Source organism: Chamaea fasciata, unplaced genomic scaffold, assembly GCF_029207755.1.
Source record: "Chamaea fasciata isolate MVZ Bird 193981 ecotype frontalis unplaced genomic scaffold, bChaFas1.0.hap1 SCAF_9, whole genome shotgun sequence".
NCBI lineage: Eukaryota > Metazoa > Chordata > Aves > Passeriformes > Sylviidae > Chamaea > Chamaea fasciata.
Window position 1 is genome coordinate 2,940,721 of NW_027094094.1, and position 26,332 is coordinate 2,967,052.

Genomic DNA, 26,332 nt, shown 5'->3' on the forward strand with positions numbered 1-26,332 from the left:
TATAAGTGCTGGCTTATTAAGAGGAAGTTACTTTTTTACTAATTTAAACTTATCTGATGATAACAGTAAAAAATATCTTCAGTTTAGGTTCAGATTAGGTGTTAGGAAGAAATGGTGAGTGGGGGGGGTGGGTGAAATTGTAAGTTGTGGCTGCCTCCTGGCAGTGTCCAAGGCCAGGTTGGAGCACGCTGGACCATGGAAGGTGTCCCTGCCATGGCACTGGATGGGCATTGAGGTCCCTCCCAACCCAGAGTGCAACCCCACGGTTCTATGGGTTTGCCTCCTCTGTGGCAGCGTGGGAAGGGTTCGTTGAGCATTCTGAGCGCTGACAGCCCCCCGTGTTTCCCGCAGGAGCCCGCCAAGCCCAGCCCTCCTCGGAAGCCGCTCCCCGCGGACCCCTTGGGCCGAGCGCGCCACGGACACCCCCGGGCTCTGCCCCACCTCACCCCCGCCAGGTCAGTCCTCACCCTGCTGCCTTGGGGCTGGAGCTTTTTGTGGTTTCCATCTGTTTGGAGCCCTGCCGTTCTTTAGTGTATAACTCTAAGCTCCATGCAGTGTTGGCTGCTCCTTCCCCATTCTGGTCAGACACAATTCCTCTCCCGACCTGGGAATCAAGGACACCTCCCTGCCTCAGGGCCTGAGAAACGTAAACGAAAATGAGCTGGGGAGGGTGAAAACTTGAGGTAAATTACTTCATTACCTGAAGCTGTAATTGGAAGATTAAGCCCCAACATGCAAATGGACCAAACTTACGAAAGTGTGAAAACTCACAATCCGTCATCCATTTTTGGGTGCAGGCCCCTGGAAGCCCTTCAGTAAATACACCCGATTTTTATTCCCTTAATTGTGTCTGGCCTCTGTTTTCAGGTAGCCCCAAAAAGGTATCAAATCCCAGCACCTGGATTTTAGCACTTCAGCAGCAACATGGCTCAAGGAACTGCTGCAACAACCACTTCCGATATAATTTCCATCTGTAATTTTGTTTATCACGCCGCTTCTCACTGGGAGTGCACCGGCACGGGTGCTGTGACTCCCACAGACTGTGAGGATTTATAATACCTGTGAAGGTTTGACTGGAAACACCTGGCTGCGTATTTACAGAAACTAACCGATAAATAATAAATTTTCTCCTCAAACCCCTCCATCTGAATTAGGCTAAGAGCTGAATGCTGTTAAAATTGGCCACCAAAAAAAGGGATTTCCTGCTCACCCATTTCCCAAGGGAACGTCAGTTTGCACCATCTGAAAATAATATCCAAAAAGATTCCAAAAAGCATGGAAATCCTACGCTTCAAAAATATAAAGTATGTTTGAAAAAAAATAATCAGGAAGTGGAATAACTACACCCAGTGTTGGTGGGTTTAGTCAATGCTGTTTTCTTACCCAGTTTCCTGTGAATAAAGTGAGCTCCAAGGAAGATAAAAGGGGTGTTTTAAGCTACAAGAATTCTACCAGCAAAGCACTTAAGGGGTCAGAAGCATTAAAAACAGAATCAATATAGTCTCCTAATGTTTTAGCAAAAAGACTGCCGGAAGAAACTTTGATTAAACTCCTGGCTGTCCATTCTAGTCAGATATTCTGAAAGCAACAACATTTCAAGCTGACTTTTGGAGACCCCCTGAAATTCTGCAACATTATTGACGTTTTTTTGATCCGGTGCAAAACTGATGAGCACCCATGGAAAATGGAGAGATTCAGTAAAAATTTTGCTATTTTCTTTCTTTCCAACAGACCCGCTCCCAAACATCCACCACAGGCATCCAGGCCCAGCAACGCTACGGATGTGAAATGAGTAGAGAACCTGACACCTTTATTTTAAAAAGTGAAGACAGAAGTTTGCACTACCTTTCAACTCCAGCTGGAGTTCATTTCTATGACAATACTTAGGATTTTTAATGTTTAAAACAGCATTATTTTTAAGAATTCTGAGCTACTGCCTTTGGTGCTGTGCTGTGCTATGGTGCTCTGTACACTTGCTCAGGTACTTGTAAATTATTAATTTATGTTGAATATTTATTACAGTGCAGTGCACTGTAGTAGATATTTTTACCATAGCTGAGTTTTCCTTAAAAGGAAGCCTTTTTTTTTCTTTTGTTTTTTCTTTTTTTTTTTTTTTGGTAATATTTCACTGAACTTGAATATTTCTGCTCTGTTGGTCCTATGTAGATTTCTTAGTTTTGATCTATTCTTTAAGGAGTGCTGATACAGATCGATGAAATGTGTAAACAACTCCCATCTCAGTGGTTCCTAACCAACTTCTGGATAAATATGGCAGGGTAAAAAGACAAAAAATCTCTCCTGGAGCTCGGCGAAATGCCCAGATATCTGCGCACGAGGTGGAACCTGTATTTAACCAAAGGCTCACTCTGTGTTTGCAGCTGTACTGTAACCTCAGTTTTCATGTTACTGTTTGAGATCTTCCAGAAATCTCTGTGCTGGAAGAGGATGCATCCACCTGGAAGAAGTCCTCTCACTGAAGAAGTACTGTACATCACAAAACCGTGGTGCTTTTAACCTCATTTTTCCTCAAAAACAGCCTGGTTAGTACATATTAATGCAGGTATCAGACCTCCCTGTGCCATCTCTTTTTTGATGCTTTTAGTAATTAAATTCAACCATCTCATTGTTGTCCTGATTAGGCTGGCAGTGCATTACACCCAGGGCTGGGGGGAAGCCAAGAATTACAAAGAATTCCATTTTAAGAATCAACTTTTGTATTATTACCTTTTTGCCTCACCGCTCTGCTTATCACCTGTATTTTGCAGATTTACTACTGTTTTGTATTTAACTTCTCCAAAGTTGCTCCCGGTTTCTTAATTCCCAAATCAAAATGTGTATTTTAATACATAGACTTGGATTATCCCAAAAAGAAGAAGAAGTTCGCCTCTGCTCTGTGATTACACCTGATCTCTTCTGTGCCTTCTCAGTAGCTCTGCTGGACACGGTTTCACCTGTAAAAACAACAATTTCCAAATATCAGTTGAAGCAGAGGGAGAAGGGGCTATCACCTTTAATTCGGATGGTTTCCTCATTGCTTGTGGTTTTTGTTTCCTTGAGCAAAAATAAAAGCATTGATAGAAACTTGCATCTGGCTCCGGGAAGCGTAATTGTCTTTCATTCTCCCAGTCATTCCCCCTCGTGGCAACACGACCTTCATGTTTATCAATACGCTATCAATAAGCTTAGTTTGGTGCTGAATAGCAAAAGAAAAGCTTCAAAAATGCATTTCAATTCTTCAAGCACCTCCAACAGCAGCAAGAGGGCTGTTTGTGTGGGGAATCACAACATAAGGATGCAAACACCCCGGGCTCAGCAGTGCTGGGGGAACCAGAATGATGTTTTTCATGTACTTTTCCCCATTTCTGCATTTAAAACACTAATTGTTTTGTATCTACACTAGGGGGTCCCTCCATTTGAAGCAGCCACACCATCTCAGTTTGCTTGTTTGAAAGCTCCCATTTTATCAGGATTCCTCTGCAAACTGCTGGAAACCATAAGGTGAAACTGTGAGCAGTGAAAGGTGACATGAAATGACTGAAAAGTGTCTGTCATCAGCATCAGGAGTTCTGAATTTAACAGGAGCAGCTTAGGCAAGACTTTACACATCCATAAACTTAAAAATGGCCAATCGAGGCAGGCTTAAAAGTATAAAAAATGCAAATATCCATACAGGGCACCCACTTGTGTCTCTGTCACTTCAGGCAGCCACACCGTGTGTCAAATTTCTTAATTGTTCCCACTAAAACAAGCACAGGTATCCAGTGACATGGAATTTAGTCCTACAGTTAAGAAGAACTATATTATTATAATATATTATCTACCAGACTCACCGTCTAAGACATGGCTAAACTTTGAGATCTCCAGATGTTCTTACTGAACAGTGCAGGCTGATTTTTTTTTTTCATGGCAAAACGTGGGTGCCGTGTAGGTAACAGCCATAAAATATGGAATTCTTCAGGTCAGCAATTTGCAAAATTTGTATTTATATATATATATAATATAAATATATAATTATATGTATTTTTATGCATTTTTATATAAATATAAAAATATTTATTCATGTTTCTATTACCAGATGCAAAATTCTACAGGCAGAAAAGGCCCTGTAGCTTGGGGGTGGGATGGGACAGCAACACTCGACAACAAGAGACGACACGAAATGATCCATCAGATCCTTCTTTTGTTTGGGGGAGTTTTATCAGTACTGGCTGGTTTGGGGTGGTTGCACACCCAATTAGTGCCTTCATGATTAGGAATGCAGGTGGCATGGCAAATTCCACTGTGGGAAGCAGGTGGGTGGTTTTACATCTGTAAGGGCAGTGTAAGGAAATGAATTCCCGTGGGATACAGCAGGGTGTGAAATCCAAGGTGTGCTCCTTGCACAAGCACAAGTCCTGTCATCATAAATTCACTCCTGTCATAATAAATTGCTCCACCTCCCTTCTCCAGCAATCTTTGACTTCTAAATCACCTTTAATAATTAAGGTTACCCCTCAGTATTTTATCTCAGTTTTTCTTGGTGGGAGAGATTTTTTTTTTATGCTGATTCTGCCTTTCTGTCTTCTCCCACACCCATATTCCAACCTCCCACCTCTGGAATGCTGGAACAGCCCAGGCTCCTTCCCGGAGGGAAGGCAGGAACAGAGTGTGTTCTCCCTAAAGCAAAGCTGCCTTTATGCTAATCAATAGAACAGAAAGTACAAAACACCAAAGAAAACGAACAAATAGGCAGTAAACAAAAGGAAAATTGCATATTTACCATCTTTCTCCCCATCAAGTCCCTTGGGATTAGTATTCCTAGATTGTTTGCAAAAGCCAGCAATTATCAGGGTAGCAAGATTTATCTTCTCTTAATTTCATAGAATATTTTAAAAGCCTTTTCAAAAGCTCAGAGAAGAAAGAGATACAGAGCTGCTTCTGCTGCTTCAATTCTGGTTCCTTCTGATCATTTGAGTATGCAATATTCTCTTTTATTAACTTCCAATCAAATAACAGCAGTTTCCAATTTAACTATAAATTACCATGTAACAGTAAACAAATCCATTCTTTATCTCCCTCTGCAAAACATCATTTTCTAAAATCAGTGAGGCTGGGACTCGTTCTGCACAGACGCCATCCTTCCTCACAGAAAATGTGCCCCAGCAATTACAGCCAGCTGCCCTTCTCACACAACACAAATAGGAGAAATTAAAAATCCAGAGCAGATTGAACATTGAGGACTCTTGGAATTTGGTTCATTCAGGAATCCAATATCCAACATTATCATCACGATGACAAAAGATATTTTCCATGACCCTCTTTTATTTTTTAAGCTGTGTGCAAGATCATGTGTCCCTGTAGAGGTGAACAATACATTTTTCTGCTTTACTTCATGCTTTAATTCTTAGATATTTAAATTCATTGCTTTAAATGTGCTTAGGAACAACTGGAGAAGGGTCTGGAGCCCCAGGAGGAGCTGAGGGAGCTGGGAAAGGGGCTGAGCCTGGAGAAAAGGAGGCTCAGGGGGGACCCTGTGGCTCTGCACAGCTCCCTGCCAGGAGGGAACAAGGGACAGGATGAGAGGAAACGACCTCAAGCTGCAGCAGAGGATTTTTAGTTTGGATATTGGGGAAAACAATCTTCCCTTAAAGAAGGAATGTAGGAGAGAAGAGCATCTTTCTGCCTGTTTGTTCTCACAGCTCCAAGAACCTGTAGCAAAAATTCAAAGTTCTGTCCAACAGATTCCCTTTTGTATGTGCCATATATTAGATGATGCTGGATTTGCAGGAAAGGACTGATTTTCTTTCTAATTTTTTTTTAAGCTACTTGAATTTTGCATTTCTCAGTGCTTTACTTTGGAATCTTGATGTTACTTGATATAATGACTTCTAAAGCTATTTTTTAAACCCCCAAACCGTCACTTTCAGGAACAGATCTGAAAAGGTCTCAGATCATTTATATCTTTATCATATATCATTTTATTTAGCAAATAAAGATTATTTTACTGTCAAAACTGTAAATTACTACTTAATTCCACAAACCAAAAGCTAAAATATATCACTACATTTTTTTACAAAGATTGATTAATTTAGCCTAATATTCTGTAAGAATTTTAGATGCCTTAACAATCTGAACATACTTTTCTCTTCCGGAGCTGAAGCTAAATTTGTTGCACGAGCAGCTTGTGATTTGAAGTAAAGAAGCATCTCCTTGGAAAATTTCAAGATGAGTATTAACAAGGTTGGGGAAGAAATGCTAATTTTTTGTTTACTAAAGGGACAGTCATGAAAGCAAACGAGGTCTGGAAGAAGAAAAGGGAGCAGTAGAGAAACAAAGAAAAAAATAAATTCAGCATTTAATTTCCAGCAGCTTTTTAATATCCTCGGGGGAATGCCAAAAAGCCATTTTTGTTTATTTGAATTTCCTGCTTTACATCTAACTCTGCATGCAGGGAGGTTCTGTGAGGATTCAGTGCCTGTAAATCCCATGGATGCACTTAAATACAGGAGGAGATGCTGAAGAGGAGGCTGAGCTCCAAAATTTAGAGTGCCAAGGACCCAGAAATCTGAATAATAGAGGTGAAACGGGCAAGTTACAGCATTTGGGGCCAAATATTCATCTTTTCACTTTCTCGATAGGAAAAATCAAAGTTATCTGAGGCATCACCTCCAAACTGGGAAACAGCAGCTTTTCCCTTAATTTTTCTTTCTTGACTTCTAGCAAATTGACCAAGCTCCAAAAAAGCAAAAATCATGACAAAAGCAGAAGAAAATACATTTTAAAAAATAAACTCAGAGGCAGAAAACCTCTGCACAGAGATTATTTATATCTACCTGTGAAAACTTCTAGTCTTTTGTAATACTGGAAGGTGAGGAGGAAAGAATATCCCTTTTCACAAGGGAAAAAGTAAAACCTGAACCAGCAAAGTCTCCCAGTGGCTGTTGCAGCTGCAGCTCTGGGTTCCTCCTCCTGCAGGAGCCCAGAGTGGAAAAATCACCCTAAATCCTGTTTGAAAGGTGGAATCTCCACCCTACACCAAATTCATCCAGGCTGCTGCCGCCTGAAATTAAACTATCAGGTCAGGTTTTAACAAAGAACAAAGTACCAAAGTGCTTTAATGCCCCTGCTGCTCCTCCCAGCCCACACGAGGACGCGCAGCAGAGGATTTACACCGGTACAGAACGTTAATTTGATTTTTGCACCAAGTAAAGCAGGAGGAAGTAAAGCCCGCTAACTTGGAAACTGCAACAGGTAGATGGAGGCCTGGTTTGGGGTTACTTGAGGTCGCAGGGGTCACTTGAGGTCGTTGGAGTCTTTTTTAATTGATCTGAGGTTACTTGAGGGCATTTGAATATTTTTTTAAGTTGACTCAGGGGTCACTTGAGGTCATTTGAGGCCCTGACTGAGGTTGCTTAAGGTCATTTGAGGCCTGGTTTGGGGTTACTTGAGGTCACAGGGGTCATTTAAAGGTCCAGTTTGGGGTTACTTGAGGTCACAGGGGTCATTTAAAGGTCCAGTTTGGGGTTACTTGAGGTCACAGAGGTTATTTGAGGTCATTGCAGTATTTTTTAATTGATCCAGAGGTTACTTGAGACCATTTGGGGTCACTTGAACAAATGTGGTTGCTCAGGTTGAACAGCTCAGTTGGCACAGACGCTGCCTTTGGCCTCTGGTGTCCATAAGATCCAGCCAGGACCACAGGACCAGCAGCCAGGACAGCTGGACACGGGTGCACCCACCACACTCAGGTCAAGGAAATTTGGAATTCTCAGCTGAGACCTCAGCCATCAGTAGCCATGGACAAGGACCTCTAGTGAAGAATGGGCTACAACGTCACTGTCTGCTTTATTCTCTACTTACTTGCCACACCTGGTGCAGGGATCAGACTTGGAACAGTCAGGAGGGAGTGTTTCAAATGTTCCAGGTTGTTCATAAGGGTCAAGTTAATAATAACAACTGGGGTTTGTAAAGAAAAAATAATAAATAAGAGGAGAAGCCCCTAATTTAATCTCTCTCCCTTTATTCAAATGAAGTTGCGGGACTGCTCTGTCCTTCTGGTGTTTGTGGATTTTCCTGACACACTCTGGAAAGAGCATGAAAAAAGACAAGAGAAAAGCTCTCAGCAGCGACTGCTGAACAGGAATTTTCCCAAACTTCACCTCTCAGGACATGTTTCCCTCCAGCAACGCCTCCCAGAGAACTGCAGGTCCCAGTAAATAACTTTCCTGGTTTTATTCCTCTAAAATCATCAATCCATAAGCATGGACAGCAGGCTGTACTGTACAGCAATGCACACATGCATCAAACAATAAAAATTATATCATTTCGAACACTTCGGCCATGGAATTCCTGGAGTAACAAATATCCAGCAGAATTAATTCATTAAGACAGAAACTCTGGAACCTCCTGCTGGCTGGGACAGTAATACCCAATAAATGAGGATAATCGTGCCCCATCCTGCTCCCCAGAGCTGAGTCTTTGCTACCAAAGCTCCATTCCATGGTTTTCATCCTCCTTCCCTCTTCCCCAGCAGAATTTCTCCCTCGCCTCAGGGAGCTGCCAGAACCAGTTCACCACAAGCTCAGGTTGATGTTGGGAGCTCAGGGACGCAGAATTTCATCACTACTCACAACTCCCAAACAGGGCAGCACTGGGAACAGAGGATCTGTGAGGGGAGAGGAAAAAACCAGCCTCAGTTCCACAAAACAAATGCAAAACTAAATTCTATCCCACAAGTTTTAAGTGATACCTGCAGTTTTAAGTCCCATACTATTATTGCACATTATCCTGACCATCTTTAAGGAAAACATTATAAAAACTTCAGCTTATCCCACACCTGCCCAGCCCTCTCTGGCCCCTTGCATTCCTTGCAGGAGCCTCCATCAAGCTGATTTATTTTCCTTTTAATCTCAGCTTGTTTTACAGGTCATCAATTTCATTTCTCAGCGCTTTGGGTGCTCCCCTCTTCTCACTGAGGATAACATCACATCCATCAATTCTTATCTCCGAATCTCCCGCTCCTCATTCAGCCACCCAGCAGCCTTGATCAGAGCTTGCCAGCACCTTATCAGCTGTTGATTTAATTATACCATCCATTTGCTAATATTTACTCAGTCATTACTAAATATATCCCATTTTTGTTTGCTGACACACATCTGTGCCTGTTGTGAAACCGAATCTGGGCAATCTCCTGTGCCAGTCTCCTGTCTCATGGTAACCTGCAAATGAAACGAAACGTTGTCGATTGATCAAAAATGTGGATTGTAAGCAAGGAAGGCTCCCCTATTATATCCTGTGTTTTACCCTAATTTTCTGACACCCTGTCCCCCATGAAGGAAAGGTGAAGAGAGGAGGTTTAATTACAAAACCACCACCATGGAAGCTCCACTGCCCTAAAGACTTTGAGGTTATTCCAGTTATAGCTATGAGATCAGCAGGGTTTTACCCACTGCTCCATTTTTCAGTCAGAACTACACAATTCCCCGCTTTCCTGAACCCACAGCCATCATTCTTTTGGGCAAATGAGTTTCCATTAAGCACCAGCCCTCCTTTGCCCAAAGGATTCAGGAATGTATCAGGGCAGAATGAACATGAGGATAAAAATTAACCTGCTCACTTTTGGGACAATGCTGCAAACTTGTAGTGATGAAACATTTCCATTTCAGCACCATCAATCAACAGGCAACAAGAGCAGGACCTTGACCTCCACCTGCAGCCCTGAAAAGTTGTTTGACCTCCCAGATCTTTGCCTTCCCAGGAAGCACCTGCTGAGTTCAGGTACTTAATCACATCCAGGTGACCAGCAAAAGTAGCCAACATCATCATGAAGTGTACAGAAGAAAAAGGAATTTACCTGCTGGAAAATCAGGACATCATTAACACCGTTAAAAAAAAAATCAATTAAATGTGTTCAATGCCACGTCAAATTCTGAGCAAGAATGTGCCAGTGGTAACCCAGCTTTACCATGGGAGAGATCTGAAAATATTTGACCTCTTGGAGACAAGGAATAACACCATAAATGTATTTTAAACCCTTGATGCACTGCTAAGAGCTTTCTGAAACCTCTGCCTCGTGTCAGAGCAGGGTAAGAGGCAGGCACAGAAACAAACACCGAGAAATCCAAATTCCAGTTCTCCTGCCTTCACTGTCCATCAGTCCATAAAAAGGATGTCATTACACCCATCTTTTACACCAAATGTTCTTCTTCTTCCTGCTGAATTCCTAATTCCTGCTCTGGCACAAGGGTGTGACCTTCATGTTTCCAGACAGCAGCTGGAAATTATTAAAATCTAAAGGACCTGGACTTACATCTCTGCTCCAAAACAACGTGTGGCTCTGAAAATATGTTTCTTTCCCCTTAAGGGTAAGTCCTTAAAACACCCTTTTCTTATTCAAAATCCAAAGGTATTTAAGATGACTTTATACTCCAGAGGTGTGTCACCTGTTGCTGAAGGCCAGGGTCATCCTGAGTGCTGTGACACTGCCGAGGTGAGGCCTGGAAGAGCTTCCAGCAGCTGTCAATGCCTCCAGCAGCTCTTTAATTCCCCATTATCAACAGCACAAACGGCCAGATCTTCCTCTCTGCACCTTTTCTGGGGTGAATGTCCGCACCTGCCTCCACCACAGCTTCAGAAAAGCAGAAATGTGGTTTCATGGAGCTCGGGAGGGCTCCAGTCCCACTCCTGCTCAAAGCAGGGGCAGCTCTGAAGCCACAAGAGCTGCTCAGGGATTTCTCCAGCTCAGAGCTGGAAAATGCAGGGATGGAGAGGAGTGGGAAATGGATTTGTAGAGCATTCTCCAAGCCTGACAGAAGGCTCACATAGCCTTGTGCATGTGTATGTAAATTCTGAGACTAAAAATGCTGACTTAGAAATGCCACGGAATAGGACAGACGTTGCTGAGAGAGAAATGGAACTGGAAACAAGTTTCAAATGATGGCTTTGCAAATAGATCAGATACTTTGGAGAAACAAAACTGTGAAAGGTGCATTGTAGTAGGACCCACGAGGGGTCATTTTAGATGATTGGCTTTAAGGCATTAACAGCACTGTGTGGCAAAAGCTGATAAGCCAAAAAAAACCTTATAATGTAATTACAATAATTGTAATTAGGAAACAGTTTGGCTTCTGATTGTGACGGAGTGAATTATAACACCTGCACTGTCTCACCCTTCACATGAGACTGAAGATGGAATAAAAGCTTTTAAAACACCTCTCAGTTGCCCCATCTCTGGGTCAGAAAAAGGAATAATCCGACAGAGAGGAGGCAGAAGCTCTCTGTGCTCCCTGTTCTGCAGAGCAGCCCTCCTGGGGAAGGCTTTTCCTCACACCCAGCCAGAAACCTCCCCTGCTGGAGTTCCTGTCTGCTGTCAACTTGTCAGGGGACTTGCAGCATCTGTAGGACCAGACAGAGTCGAGTTTAAAGCTTTAACAAGAGTGTGTTTTGCATTCTCATCCTTCCTCCCTTTTTTATCCAACCCTGTTCCTCAGATGCTCCGTGCACACCGGTGGTTCCTGGCTGATGCCCTTCCTCATTCAGTGTAAAATCCCCCTGGTTCTCCAAACCTTAACCAGAAATGGGAAATAAAAATAGGTACAAGAACCTGGTAATTAATAAGTAAAAAAAAAAATAAAGATACTGAAAAAGGACCCTGTAATATTTTAGCCCTCCACCTTAAAGAAGTAGCTCACCAGGGTAATTCTTTTACAATTTTTCTTAAATGATTCAAAGATCAGCTCAGTGTGCTGATTTTCAGCTGACACCCCCGTCAGTATGGTTCTCCTGTCCCTCAGGGTGGTACCACAGCATCTGTCACGTCAGATTGCATTTTTCATATTTTATATATAATTATGTATCACAGAATCCCAGAATGGTTTGGGGTTGAAGGGACATTAAAGATCATCTAGTTCCAACCCTCTGCCATAGCCCAGGACATCTTCCACCAGTATCTTAAAATTTATGAATGCAGCACTTAAAAATATTCCAGATTATCAAGTCCAGCCTCCTGCTGTTGCAACCAACCATTTTATTTTATGCCTTTCAAAAGTTTGGCACAGAGAGTCTTCAGCGTAATGAGATTTTTTCCCCTGCTGGCTGGATGGCTACTCCAAAAATCTCCCTGTGCTGGGTAGAAAACCTGTTTGTACTGAGGAAATTCTCTTTTATTGGTTCTTTGCATTACAGTCAGACCCAAATCTGAGAGGTGATTAATTATCTGTATTTATCTCTCAGAGGTTACAAGTAACAAAACTGTAGGGGTGTCTCAATTAATGAGTTTTCAATGCAACGCTTGGCCACACAACGTTCAATCACATCAAAACCAAGGTCCAGCTATGTTTGTTTTTCCACTTCTAAATGAGAACTCGTTTATATTTATCACGGTCCTTTTCCAAATACTGGGAGGTATTTGATCCCACCAGCAGGCAGAGCAACCCCCGTGGAAATGTGTCGGTGGCACTCTGGTTAAATTCGCAATAAAACCTCGCTGCCTTGGAAATAGCAAAGAATAATGTCATTCAAAACACAACATTTTACTGCCTTACCCACTCACTGAGATAATCATTCAATAGCACTTCAATACATTCACTAAATGTGTAGTAAAAATGTAAATGAAGCAAATTCAGCCGAAAGGAGGGTTTCAAACCCTGGCTCCTTAGTTGGAAATATCTACTTTGACAGAGATGAAAACACGACAAAAAAAGTTGGGTTTTTTTACAAGCAAAGACAGACGATCAGAACACCCACTTCTTCCAGAAATGCAGAAGAAATCTCTCAAATTCTGGGACAATACAGACATAAGAAAATGTTCACCGGTGACTCCATCAGTTCTTGGAATACATTCAGCTGTCCAAGAATGATGGGCAGGACATGAAAGCAAGCAGGACACACCATTCCCTCCCGCACAATTCACCAGATTTCCAGGCAGGACAGCACAGCTGCATTCAAAGTGCCCATAAACCCAGCCCTGGTTACTAAAATACGGAGAAAACCAGCAGAAGGCTTTTGATAGACACAATGTGGATGCTCCAGCTACTGGAATTGTGCGGCTGTCCCAGCAAACAGGACAGAATTCCAATACTGGAACCGGAGTTTCGATTCCAAGCTAGAGCGAGGAGAAATAACTTCCGAGGATAACCGGAGCCCGAGAAAGAAAAAGCCAAGAGAGTTTAAGGAAAGTCTTCAGCGGGAATTCAGGTGTTCAGCAGGGATTGCTGGAGGCCAACAACAATTTTATCGGGCTGAGCTCGGTGATTGCCAAGGCCCGGGGCTGAATGGGTGTCAAACAATGCAGCAATCAGCACACGGGGATTTTTTATGGATTTACAGCTCCGGGAAGGAACAGCTGCTGAATCCCAAAAGAAGCTTTTATGCTGAGGTTCTGTGATTCCTGGGCTGCCCCGCCTGAGCCCCTTGAACCCCCAGGATGGAGGTCCAAGAAATTAAAGACATAATCACCCCCTAGAGAACCCTAGAAGGGACATTATTTGGATGGTCTGCAGAAAAAAAATTCCTTAAATTCTGTAAAGGAGAAGCAGTGCCTGATGCAGATTGATTTAATTCAGAGCTGCTCTTCCTTCAGCATCCTGCTTTTATCCAGAGCTGCTGCACACTGAACTCACCAGAGCTACTCACTCAACTGCAGCCCTTTAATCCTCCAGGCAAAGGGACTTAAAACCTGACCTCCAACAAACACGGGCTGGCATTTCTCTGCAGTTCGGGTTTTCGGTGAAAACGGCCCAATTCCACCTCCGGCTCCACGGGGAGAGGATCAGTAGGATGCAGAGCAGAGTGTACAGCGAGGCACTGCGAATCTTTGCTTTTGAATACAGAGAAACGAGGTTTCCTTCACAAAATTCGCATGAAGGGGAGAGGTCCGGCGCGGGGGAAGAGCCTGCTGATCACCTGGCAGTGAAGGGGAAGCCTGAAAGAGTTGAGCTGGGGACGGACGGGTTTAAATAAAGATAACCATTCTCTTTGATTTCTTTCTTTGCCAGTCTGAGAATACACGCGTGGGTTAGTGAAAGGAAAAAAAATTATATCATTAATGGTTAGAGCCAAGCCCCTACAGACCTTCAGAAGGACAGAAAGAACACTCAAAGAAGAATTCTCCTCTCTCTAGATGTTTGTACGCCTTTCTGTATCATACACAAAATAAATTCTCAGTGTACCTGTCTTTTCCACCTCCTTTATTCCCTCCCTTTGGATGCCTGCAGAGTGAGTTTTATCTAAAATTTGCAAACACAACAGCTAAGGCTGATATAAAAGAAGATACACCGATAATTGAATTTTGGAAGCACAAAAGCATCTCATTGATGGTATTTTAACATTGTAATAGCAATTATAATGTAAATGAAATTTACAGAACATCGTGTAACGCCATTATTAAAACATTTAAACAACATAATAAAGCTATTTAGCACTTCTAAACGCGTTCTTGCAGGCCAGAACATTTTCTTACCCTCCTTGAATTATTTTTTAAAAAATGCCTCTGCATTGTAACCACCAATGGAATTGTTCTCCATTGATTGCTTCTCCTATGGAAAGCAAAGCACAAAGCATTTTTTTCTCCAAAAAATAGTTGGAACATTCATTTTAGTTACACAGCATTAAGCCACTGCCGTAGAAGATTAATCTTCATGTTTATTAATACGATGCTCTGATATTTAGTTTTACTTTATTATTTCAAGAACAGAATCCTCAGTTTGCTGATTCATATGACAGATTATTCAAAGTTCGGTAAGATCTGATATCGTTATTACCATCAAATATTTCATGTATGGCCTTCTTCAGAGACTTGGAAATGGCTGCAGAGCCTGTCTTAAAAACACTTTTAAAAGAAAACAGCACAGGATCAAATTAAGTGTTTGTATCCTTTGAGTAGTCGATAAATTTTAACTTCTTTTTACAAAAAAAAACCCAAACAACAACAACAACAAAAAAAACCACCATCCCAGAGCTGTTGTTTAGATTTTACATTTTGTAACTGTAAAGTTTACAAAAACTTTTTTTAAAAAATTAAAAATCTAGATTTTATTTCAATTTTGCACTTTTATGGTTCTGTTTATCAGCCAGATAAAGGAAATATTAACCCAACATCAACCCAGAGGAAATATTGTTCTATTTATTATTTTATATTTTATATTGGTGAATACGCAGCCCTGGAATAGTCTCAGGATGATGTGGAGGAGCCCCAAACAGCCTCACCATGGATGGAAGAGGGGAAACCAGGACAAGGAAGGCTCAAAGAGACAAACTGCAAAATCAAAATACCAAGAACAAACCTAGAGGCAAGGGCAAAACAAAAGCTGAGAACAGAACAACTGAGCACAGCTGCTGCAAAAATTACTTGCAAGGAAGATGAAAAGAAAAGGGGATACAGGGGAGAACAAGAGTGGAGAGAAAAGGAAGGGAAGGAGGATAAATCACACCAACTTTGGTCATGTTGACGTTTCGTGTTTCGTTCCTGTATTTCCCTGGAAAACTTTGCAACTCCACTGCAAATGATCAGTGAGAAAGAGGGAGCAGGGCAAAATCCCAACCCCAAAGTGGAGCTAGAAATGAAAGGAACAGAGAGGTTGCCGGAAATAAATAGATTCGATGAAGAGGTTGTGGAAAATAAATAGGAATAATGAGGGGTTCTGGAGGCGAGGAAGGACAGAGATGATGGAGAGACCCTTCCCCCAGGTGCACAGTGGAAGGACAGCCGGAAATCACCCTGGAGGGTGGGAAATTCTGACCTGATGGCAGAAAAACAATTCATTTTACCATGAAGGGAAAAAAGCTGGAACTGGAGCACAGAGAAGCTTCACAACTCAACCGAACCAGAGCTGGAGCTGGATCCAAGCCGAGCCAAAGGCTGGACCCAGCGACCTCTGAGCTCCCTCCCAGCCCACAGGGGTCTCTGGTTCTACCCCAGAACCCTCTGGCAGAGTGAGGAAATCTCCAGGGTTTGGGAACATTTCTAACAATAAGTGAATCTTTCAGCCGGAGGGATTAAATTTGTTTTCCCCTCAGTTTCACAGGAGAGATCTGACCTTTCGCAGGAAATGTGATTATCAGATGGAAACAATGAAGCTGGGAGGGTGAAGGTCACATCTTTATCTCTTGAAATAAATTCTCCATGTGCAAACTGAGCTGCTCGGTCACAAATGTGCAGGCAGTCCTACTGCAGGGTGCTCACACCTTTATTTTCAGCGTCGAAGGCAGTGAATAAATGATGAGTCCATTGGTGGAGACATTCACCAATTAACCAGCAGCAGCTGTTTGTCTTCTTTTCTTAGGGTACAATTGATTAAAATTGCATGCTTCATTGAAACAGAATTCTCTTGTACTTCACCAAAGGGGGAGAGCAAACTTCTCTTCTGATTTATAGAACGTTTTTCCAGCTGAATACTAATTAGAAACCTATTCTGCTTTGTTGTTTATAACGTGCAGGCGTGATTTGAAAAAAACAGAGGTAAAATATTTTGAGTGTTAATCAGACAGAAACTGTAACAAAGCCCAGTTGGTGCAGGAAGATATTTCAGGCTCAAACCATCCTTCTTTTCTTACTTGTTGCATGTGTGGATTTACACAAACCCACACACCACACATGTGGGATGTATGGATATATGAGATGTCCACAGCCAAACTACTAAAGGCATTTTTGTTTTGTGCTGGTGTGAGGTCAAAAAGCTCAAATGCTGTTAAAAAGTGTCCAAAGAGGGGGTAAAAAACTGGTGCTGGCACCTCAGCCCTTCAATGTAAAGCCAAGGCAGAGCTGCATTGACTGAAATAATGAAGTAATGACTGAAATGCTGAAATAATGAAAGCCAGCAGAAACAAGGTGCACCTTTGGAACAAGGGTGATTCATCTCTGCAATCATTTATTTACCTTCCACTGCTGTTCCACCTCAGCCATGAGCAGGAATTTGTAACAAAATCCCATTCCAGCTTATGGCAGAGATGAGATGCTGCCTGGGATGGCCTGAGCAACATGTCCAATACTTCTCAATTAAAAAAAAATTCCTTTTAACCAAGCTCTGATTACTTGAGAAGCTGAAGGTTTGCAACAAATGCATGAGGAAATAAATCTCAGCTTTGCAAGCTCTGCTTCAAAACAAACGAATTTATTTAAGCTTTCTTTATTGCATCTAAGTCTCAAGTACTCCATGCAACACTATCAGTTTAAAGCATCTGTGCAAACAGATATTCACATTTTAGGAGAAAAAAACCATCTCCTTCACTGTGAAGAATAAATTCTCCTTCACTGGGGGAAAAAACTGCAATTCCAACTTGGAGATTAAATAAAAAAGGCTCCTGGTAAAAAAAACCCAACTTATTCCTGAAGTCATTGCAGGTGTTACCTAAAAACATGCAAAACTCCTGAAAAACTTGAGAATGAGTTGGCTGTTTACAAGCAGATGTTATTCAAGCCTAAAAATGTCTTTTCTGGGGGGGAAATAAAAAGGCATTTATAATTTTCATTGTTCATGACATCCATATTTTTCTGGTTGCTGAACATCCCCCACTGCCAGAAGTTCCTCTGGGTGCTAAACTCTCCCTATGATTGATCTCATCCCACTGAGCACCTGCAGCACCCATTTTCCACAACTTCCAAACATATTCAAGGCAAAATATCCACTGACCCACGGCTCAGACACCTGGAAAAAAATGCAAATAAAGTCTCCCTAAACAATTCTAAGAACATGCGAGTCTAGACTTCCCCTGGGATCACAACCATGTTCCTCCTCAGTCCAGGCCTGAGGTAATCCACAGAAAACCCACAGGTGCTTCTCCACCTGCTCACTTTGGACAAACAGCAGTTGGCTGAGGAAAAAAAAATATTTTAAAAATCATTTTAAAAAAGAAAAAAAGGAAATCAAGTAACATTTTATTCAGTATTTTTAGAATTATGTCAGGGAGTACTCTCGAGAATTTCATAACTATAATTTAATCTACAGAAGAACTTTAGCCCATATTAGCTAACCTGAGGATTAAAGTCAGATTATATTATTTCCCTCATGCCTGCCCAAAAGAACAAATTTCTTAAGCATTTTTTCAAATTTAAACCTATATAAGGAGGCCTTGAATTAGTAATTTCAATAAATGTTTAATAATTTCAATAATCATAATAATAATGAACACTTTTCAATATTCAATAATAATAATAATAATAGTAATTTCAGTTTATGATTTAAAATCTGGGCTATTTTTTTGGCAAGGAACACAGGGCTAACTGGACTATTACTGATGACCTTTCATCCACGTCTGTAGGACACTCTTGGCTCACAACCTGTAGCACATCCCTGGAAAACAAATTGTTCCTTTGAGTATCCCAGGGGTTTCAGCGCAGAGCAAGTGAGCAGAGATGTCCCCCCAATATTTCCCAGACATTTGTTTTATCCCTGAGAAGAATATCTCCTCGGGTTCTGCAGGGCTGCTCCATCTGTCAAATCCGGCTATTAAAATATTCCAGCCTCCATTGGAACACCAGGATTGGTTTGGATGGAATGAATGGAGGGCAGAATGCAAATGCCAATCACAGCAGAGTTTTCCAGGTTTTACTCAGGGCCCCAGCCAGAGAGATTTCGAATTGGCCCACACAGGAAAAATCCAGCTGGTAACATCTTTGACTGGGGCTGGGAACTGGGGGTTCTCCGAGGAAAAAATGGCATTAAGAGCCACCAAAAAAAAAAAAAAAAAAAAAAAAAAAAAAAAAAAGAGCCATTTTCACAATAAATCAATAAATACCTTATCTGCCCACCGGGTAAGGCAGTGTCCGAATATTAGACGCCTTTGGGAAACCAACATGTTTTTATTTACACATCCTCACAAATTTTGAGTAGTAAAATACTCCCAACACTCCAGCAAAAACGAGCAGGTTTGATCTCAAAGGGAATATTAATGAAATATTCCAGTGATTCTGGACTCCAGCACCGTATACCTGCTATTAAAAACAAAAACAAAAACAAAACCTCATGGAAAAGTGTTGCATTTATTCGAATTTATTTGTAACATTTTGATGCTTTGGAATGCTGGGCATAATCAAAGGGGTGTTCAGGGAATAGAAAGACGGGGATAAATCCTCAGGAATGCTGGCACTAACACAGTCTGATCCCGCCACCTAGTGACAAACTTTCCCGGGCAAATCAGGACATTTCCTCAAAAAAATGCGTTTTTCTGCAGGAAAACAACCGAAGTGTGGAGCCTTTATAACCAAACTCTGAATTTTACCACCACTTCGTGTTTAATTGGAAGGAAAGGGAAACAGACTCGGGAATTATTTGGGACAGTAGCTAAAAAGTGAATTTTTCAAGCACATAGAAAATACTGGTTTGGTACAAGTGGTTCTGGAGCTTATTGTGAGAACAAATTTTATGTAATTTTACATTTTACTACAGAAATACACATTTACAGCAAATATTCAGCATTTCAATCCCTCCCAGCTTTAAAGTGCTTTACAAATCTGGAGAGAGTTCCACATTTGCACTTCCAAAATATTTGACTCCATTAGGATGCAACATTGGATCTCCTGGAATATCCCAATTATTGTCCTTATCAGTCTCTTTATCTGCTGCCTCTTTGGAGCCCAAAGCAGCTGAGTATGGGGGTGCAAAATGTCTGTAACTACGGGATGTGGTTTGCTGATGGGTCTTTCCCCTAAAAATTCATAATTTTTTAAAAAATTAATTTTATTATATATTTCATGCAAGTACTTTCATATATGAGAAGATGGATTTTGGCTACTCAGTAAATTATATTATTGATATAGCACTTGGAGAACAAACTACAGGGAAATACACAGGAATTATTTTACATCTATATCTGAGTGACAGAATCAACTTTAAAAATCTGTTTCATGAAGGAATTATATCTAAAATTATTTTATTGAAGGGCCTTATGGTTTCCATACTGAGCAGTCAGCTTTAGCGCAGCCTCTGTTTTTCACTGTAAATCTTTCTGTGCACAGTATAAAAAGATTTGTAGGGAAAAGAAATTCAGTAAACTCTGAATTTATTTTTTTTTTCATCAGATCTGAGATGCTACAGGCTGGCTTTTGGCAGCTGAATAGATATAAATATATAAATATAAGCATACAAATATATAAATATATATAATATATATAAATATATATTTATATATATATAATATATATAAATATATATTTATATATATATAAATATATATATAAATATAATATATATATATAAATATATATTTGTATATAAATATAAATGTTAACATACATGTGCCTTGAGTCACAAAGTGAGAAAATCAAGGAAACAACAAAAAATAAAGAAAAAATACAAAAAATTTCAAACAACACTTCAGAAGCTCCCTTCTATTCTTCTGTTTTCTTAAAAAAATATGTTTATCTATAAAATTGATATAATAAATAAACAAATAGATAGGTAAATATATTTAAAATCTGGACAAAAGAAACATATTTGGATTATATGAAAAGTTCTTAATTGCTGCTTCATTAGCCAATAACACTCAACCTCAAATACTGAATTTCCAGCCTGTACAAAAGGAAAATTCCTATAATAAATAAAATATCACTCACAAACAAACACCAAAAGTGAGGACTGCAGAAATCCATATGGAGGCATTCAATTAGGCAGGATATATTCAATTAAGTGATTTCAGAAGCCAAGCAGCATTTTTGTTTCTGATTAATCTACTTCCAATAAATCTGCATACAAGGAAAGATTCTGAAAAAAAGCATCTTTTTTTCAGAAAGGATGATTTTGAAAACTAAGGAAAAAAGGAAAAGGAAAGATTTTGAAAACAAAATGTGGCTCTTGATAAGCATTAATGTAATGAGAGAAATACATTAGTGAGGGGAAAAAATCTGTGTGAAACGTGAAGAGACAAAATTTGGCTTTGGAGATCTTCAGGGAAGAAAAGATTTTCTAAAACTGAGAGAACAGTGGAAGGTGCAATTCCAATGATAAGATGAGGAAAACCATGGATACTGAACATTTTGAGGATGTCTGAGTCAGGCTGGCAGGGAAATATTATCAATATCAGTGGGGAAAAAGCCAAACTGGGAAAACATCCCCAGCCTCAGGAGCTGGGACGCCCAAAGGTACCAACACTTGCAGCTGACTCCTTCAAATATCATTTGGACATAAATTTCCTTTCATAAAGCATCAAAAAAAAAGATCAAACTCTACAGGTGTCAGTATCACAAATATTACCTGAATTCCATGAAAATATTTCTAGCTTTCCTCATGAAGTTTCTATTTACAAAGGCCGTGACGGGAATAACCATTAAAAAAAATAAATTGTTGTTCGGTTATGTTTTAAAACAATGTAAGATGTTCTTTCTTTGAACCCATTGCAAGAAAAGCAACAAAAGCAACAAAAACCCTCTTGCACTCAACAGAACCCAGTCATTATTTACTCTCCCTGGCTCACTCTGTTCTGCATTCATTCCCTTTGTGCTAAAAGGTTACTCAGCCACTTCTCTCATGACAAAAATACCTTTCAAAGATATTCTTGACGTGTTATTAGTTAATTATAACCCTTGGCTGTAGAAATTCCAGCCCTTCTGCGCACTGTGACAGCCAAAGGTGGTGGGGTCACCTGGGAATAACAAGGCTCAGCAGCGCCCAGAGTTATTAATTAACCAATAAATTGACCAATTTCATGTTCTCTACCCAGGTGGTACCAAGGCTTCCAGCAGGTTTTACATCCTCTCTGTGTAAACCATTCCTTTAGCAGGGCACGTTTTGACGCCTGGGGAAGGCTGAGCTGGAACAGAGACTGGACAGAGAATAAAGAAGGTGTTTTAAGAATAAAGTAGGTATTTTAAGAGAATAAAGTTGATATTTATTAGAAGGCCTTTAAGGATACACCTTGGGCAGCACAAGAGCCTGGCCAGGGCTGCACCCAAGGTGGACCCAAAACGGTCACAAAATGGACAACTGGTCACAAAGTCTCACACTTTTATAAGTTTTGGTCCATTTGCATTTTGGGGTTTAATTGTCCAGTTCCAGCTCCAGGCTGTGAGGTCCCATCCTTCTTGTCCCTCCCTCCAGCCCACCCTTGTTTGTGCTGTTGGGGCTGAGAGTTGTCCTTGGTGTGCAGCAGGAGAAGGATTTGTTTCGTGTCCCTGCTGTGTGCAGAGCTGAGTGACACTGACTGTGAGCTCAGAGCTGCACCCCCGGGCAGCACAGGACCTGAAATACAGGAAAGATAAAACTTAAGGCATCATTTGAGGGAACAGTTCTGTTGTATGACATAATCTGGGTTCCCCATACAAAAACACCTAAATCTTATCTGCACCCTGATTTCTAGGAGTATGATTTTATTGCTTTAACTATTATTTCTTAAAAGCTTTTCCCCATTACCCCTTGACTCGCATCCCATTTGTCTCCTTTCACTGGTGTTCCATCAAACATTGTTGCTCCTCATTAAGCAGAAAAGCACAACAGAGTGCTTATTAATTGATATATTTTACCTACAGAGAAAGAAACAAACACAACTCCCTCCTTTATAACATCCTAGAACCAAAATGTGATTTATGGTCCCACTTGTACAAGATCGTTCTTAATGATTTATTCAATAAAGGCCACGACTGGAAGTAACTGAAAATAAAAGTGAGTCGGTGAATTTGAATATTCAACCCCTCATCCAAAGCTCATGAAAACCTGTGTAGTCCTTAAAAATAAATATAATTTATCCCATCCGATTATAATCCAAAGTGTAAAACAAAATACACCTACAGAAGGCAGAGATATTATCTTCCCTCCATCCCCCCCCCATTTCAGCAGCTCTAAAAGGTTTTAAATCACTGTATTTATTATTAAAAGGTTTCAGGTTTCATTCACGACCAGGCTTTGCTCCCATGACCATAAAGCCCTTCCTAAGACATTACGGAAGGTCCTAGTGCTGCAGTTTGCTTTAGCACAAAAAAAGCAAAATCCAAGTTATCTTTCAGGAGGCTTTCAAAAGGAAGGTGAAACAAAAGGTGAAGTGGTCTCAGAAGAAACAACACAGTTACTGAGAATGAAGAAAAAAAATAATAAAGTGGGAATTTTTCTTAATTAATGTGTAAAATTATTTTTGCCTTCTTTTAGAGGTGAACAGGAATTTAAGGTCAAGAGATGACTTGTTATCTAACATCGACTTTTTTGCTTGCAGCTGAAAACTCTAACAAAGTTTGACCCCACATTAAGGGTTACTCTACCTTGACCAAATAAGCTGCATTTCCATAATCCTTTTAACCACACACCTCCCAGACATATTAACAATACTTTCTGAAAGAAAATCTGGCTTGATTTCTATAGATGCAAAAATTCCTGTTAAATTTTAAAAAAATAAATAAATTAAAATTGGATCTAATTAAAAACGAGTTCTGCATCTGTACTGGAGCAGACACTCATCCTAAACATTATCTGCACATTTCCCAGCAGGGAGGGCTGGAGTTGGCACAGCACAGCCCTGCCAGCTCACATTGGCTCCCCTCATTTTCTGGCTTGAATCATGACTGGAGAGTAAAGCCAAAAAATGGAGACTGACCTCACTTCTCTCTGCAACAAAACTCCCACTGACCTGGCCAGGGATGGAATATTGTAATAATAATTAAAAAAAAAAAAAAGGTGTCCAAAGGCTCAGTGTGGGATTTTCTGGGTGTTGAGTTGATGGTGACGTTGTGACAACCAAGGGTGACAGTGCCCAAAGGCACAGAGGGACACTGAGCCAGGGCAGTGTCACATGAAACAATCTCCAGTGGCCAAACAAACCAAATTGTTATTTCAGAGCACACTGATGTGTGCCAGCTCCCTGTGACACAGGAGAACAGCCCTGGCATCAGCAGCTCAGTTCAAACAGTAAAGGGAAAAAATGTCCAATCCCAGCAGGCAAAGGCCTCATCCTTCCTAAAGACCAAATCCTCATCCTTCCTAAAGGCAAAGTCCTCATCCTTCCTAAAGACCAAATCCTCATCCTTCCTAAAGACCAAATCCTCATCCTTCCTAAAGGCAAAGTCCTCATCCTTCCTAAAGACTAAATCTTCATCCTTCCTAAAGGCAAAGTCCTCATCCTTCCTAAAGACCAAATCCTCATCCTTCCTAAAGGCAAAGTCCTCATCCTTCCTAAAGGCAAAGTCCTCATCCTTCCTAAAGACCAAATCCTCATCCTTCCTAAAGGCAAAGTCCTCATCCTTCCTAAAGACCAAATCCTCATCCTTCCTAAAGGCAAAATCCTCATCCTTCCTGAAGGCAGAATCTTCATCCTTCCCTAAAGACAAAATCCTCATCATTCCCAAAGGCAAAATCCTCATCCTTCCTAAGAGCAAAATCCTCATCCTTCCCGAAGGCAAAGTCTTCACCCTTCCTAAAGGGAAAATCCTCATCCTTCCTAAAGGCAAAGTCCTCATCCTTCCTAAGGGCAAAGTTCTCACCTTTTCCCCCGGTTTTTATTTGCAGCACTGTGTTGTGCAGGGTCTGTTTATCAGAAGCATCTGTAATGTGCAACATTTTCACACCTCATGCTCCATTAAATAAGTTATTCAGTTACAAGTTCCTTAGATGTTAGCATGGGTAAAAAAACTACTGCTCGATGAACTAGGTGGGTCCCTTCCAGCTCAGCATATTTTGTGGTTCTGTAAAAAATCAAAAGCTTTAGAACGTGAGAGAAATCAATAGAATTTGTCCTTACAATAAAGCAGCCACAAAACTCGCTTTTTATATAATAAATAAATAAAATAAATTACCTTTATGTACGTTTTCCCATTCTGCAGGATCTAAAGCATCAGGAATCCATACGCACAGAGAAAAGAATAAACCTCAGTGCAGAGCAAGGCAGGCACCTGTGCCATAAAAACACTGGGGGGTGTGTGTGTGTGTAATATATTTTATTGGGCAAATATAAAAACCAGCCACATCAATCAAACCCTAAAGAGGCATTTGGAAGACCTTAGAATACAGAAAATTAATTCTGGAGTGCAGAGGCTCCTCACTCCGCCATCCATCAGAGCAGCAATGAACATTTTCAAAGTTTCACGGCTGCTGCCAGGAGCCGTAAAGAAAACTGAATTCCCCAACAAGGGCTGAGCCCCTGCTGCTGACACAGCAGCTCTGCCAGTCCCTGCAGCCACCTCTGCTGCTGGAAACCTCCTCTCATTTGGGGAGGGCCATTTGAATAACCCTGTAAAGGTTTCTCAATGTCCCTGGGATAAATCAAGGCTCCTCTGCACCTCCTGCCGCAGCCTTTGGATGACCAAAGCTTGGCCCTTCCACTTGCTGCCTGCTCAGCTGCCCATAAATTGTGTCACCACCTGTATTTGTCTGTGATAACTCCACCTGGCTCATTTTCCTTTGTGTTGAACGCCTTCCTCTTTCGCTGCTCAGCACCCCTTTATTTCCTCAAAATCCACAAATTCACGTTCAGGGCCGTGAAAACATTTCTGCCTTCACAGGAAAACATCACCACATCCATCAGCACTTTCACAAATACAGTTCCTAACTTGTGCCAGGAGCCTTCCAGAGAATATCTCTCAGCAGTTTCTAAAGCAGCTCTCTCAAACAGCCCAAAGTCTCTCCCCTGCACTGCTACAGCTCCAGTTTTTGTTGCTGCCCCACGAGACATTTTGGCCCCCACCCAAACTCCTCATCCCTCGTCGCTGTCATGTGGAAAAAACTGTGCTTATGCTGCCTTAGCTGACTCTTCGTCTCATTTTAATCCAAATTTAAAATATTTTTTGTTCTCTTGCCAATGAATTATCTTAATTTCTCCCTCCTCCTGCAGCTCTGGAAAGGGTTAAGTCTATAGCACACATGGATATTGTACTCATGAACTGAAAACACAAAGCTGGTCTCGCTTTTCTAAACAACAGAAAGAGAACAGAAAACAGATTAAGATATCCCATTACATTAAAAAAAAAAAAAAAAACAAATAAATTAGAATAAAACTTCATTTAGGCCTCCTATCATCTGCCTTAAGCTGTCTTGGTGTTTAAATTGCCCTTAAAGCCATTCTCTGAAGCAGCTCAGGAAAAAAAAATGTATTTGCAAAAGGCACACAGAGCTAGGAGTTTGCTTTGGATGTCATCATTCAAAAGCAGAATAAAAGCACAGATCTGATGTGGGGCTGACAGTTGTGTGGATGGTGTCCTAACCCAGCTTCCCTGCAGATAATGAGATAACCAATGGTTTTATTAAGCTAATGCTGGTGAGGAGTATGGAAATACACAAAGAAAACCCGGGTTGAGCTGTTTTTTGAGTCTAATTATGAGCACTGAGGGCATTCAGTGAGTGCTCCACACTAAACCAGCCCAGTCCTTTCCTGGGACTGACCTGGGACTGAAGGTCCTGGAAGAACACCCCAGCCAATTATATTGGAAAAAACACGCACAATTCCA

At 41.0% G+C, this 26,332-nt stretch overlaps 1 protein-coding gene and 1 long non-coding RNA gene across 2 annotated transcripts in view; one reads left to right on the forward strand and one right to left on the reverse strand.

Moving 5' to 3' along the window:
- Positions 1–1,872, forward strand: part of ADAM12 (ADAM metallopeptidase domain 12) — a 173,925-nt gene extending 172,053 nt beyond the window's left edge. The window contains exons 22-23 of the mRNA XM_066191596.1: positions 352–455; positions 1,732–1,872. Coding sequence (XP_066047693.1) covers positions 352–455; positions 1,732–1,792 — 165 coding nt within the window. The 3' untranslated portion in view covers positions 1,793–1,872. The remainder of the gene's footprint in view (positions 1–351; positions 456–1,731) is intronic.
- Positions 1,873–7,308: 5,436 nt separating this feature from the next.
- LOC136293620 (uncharacterized) lies at positions 7,309–9,792 on the reverse strand. The gene is made up of 3 exons (XR_010722196.1): positions 9,596–9,792; positions 9,133–9,197; positions 7,309–8,644 (listed from the first exon to the last, which is right to left on the reverse strand). It is a non-coding gene; the product is annotated as an uncharacterized lncRNA (long non-coding RNA).
- Positions 9,793–26,332: the final 16,540 nt, after the last annotated feature.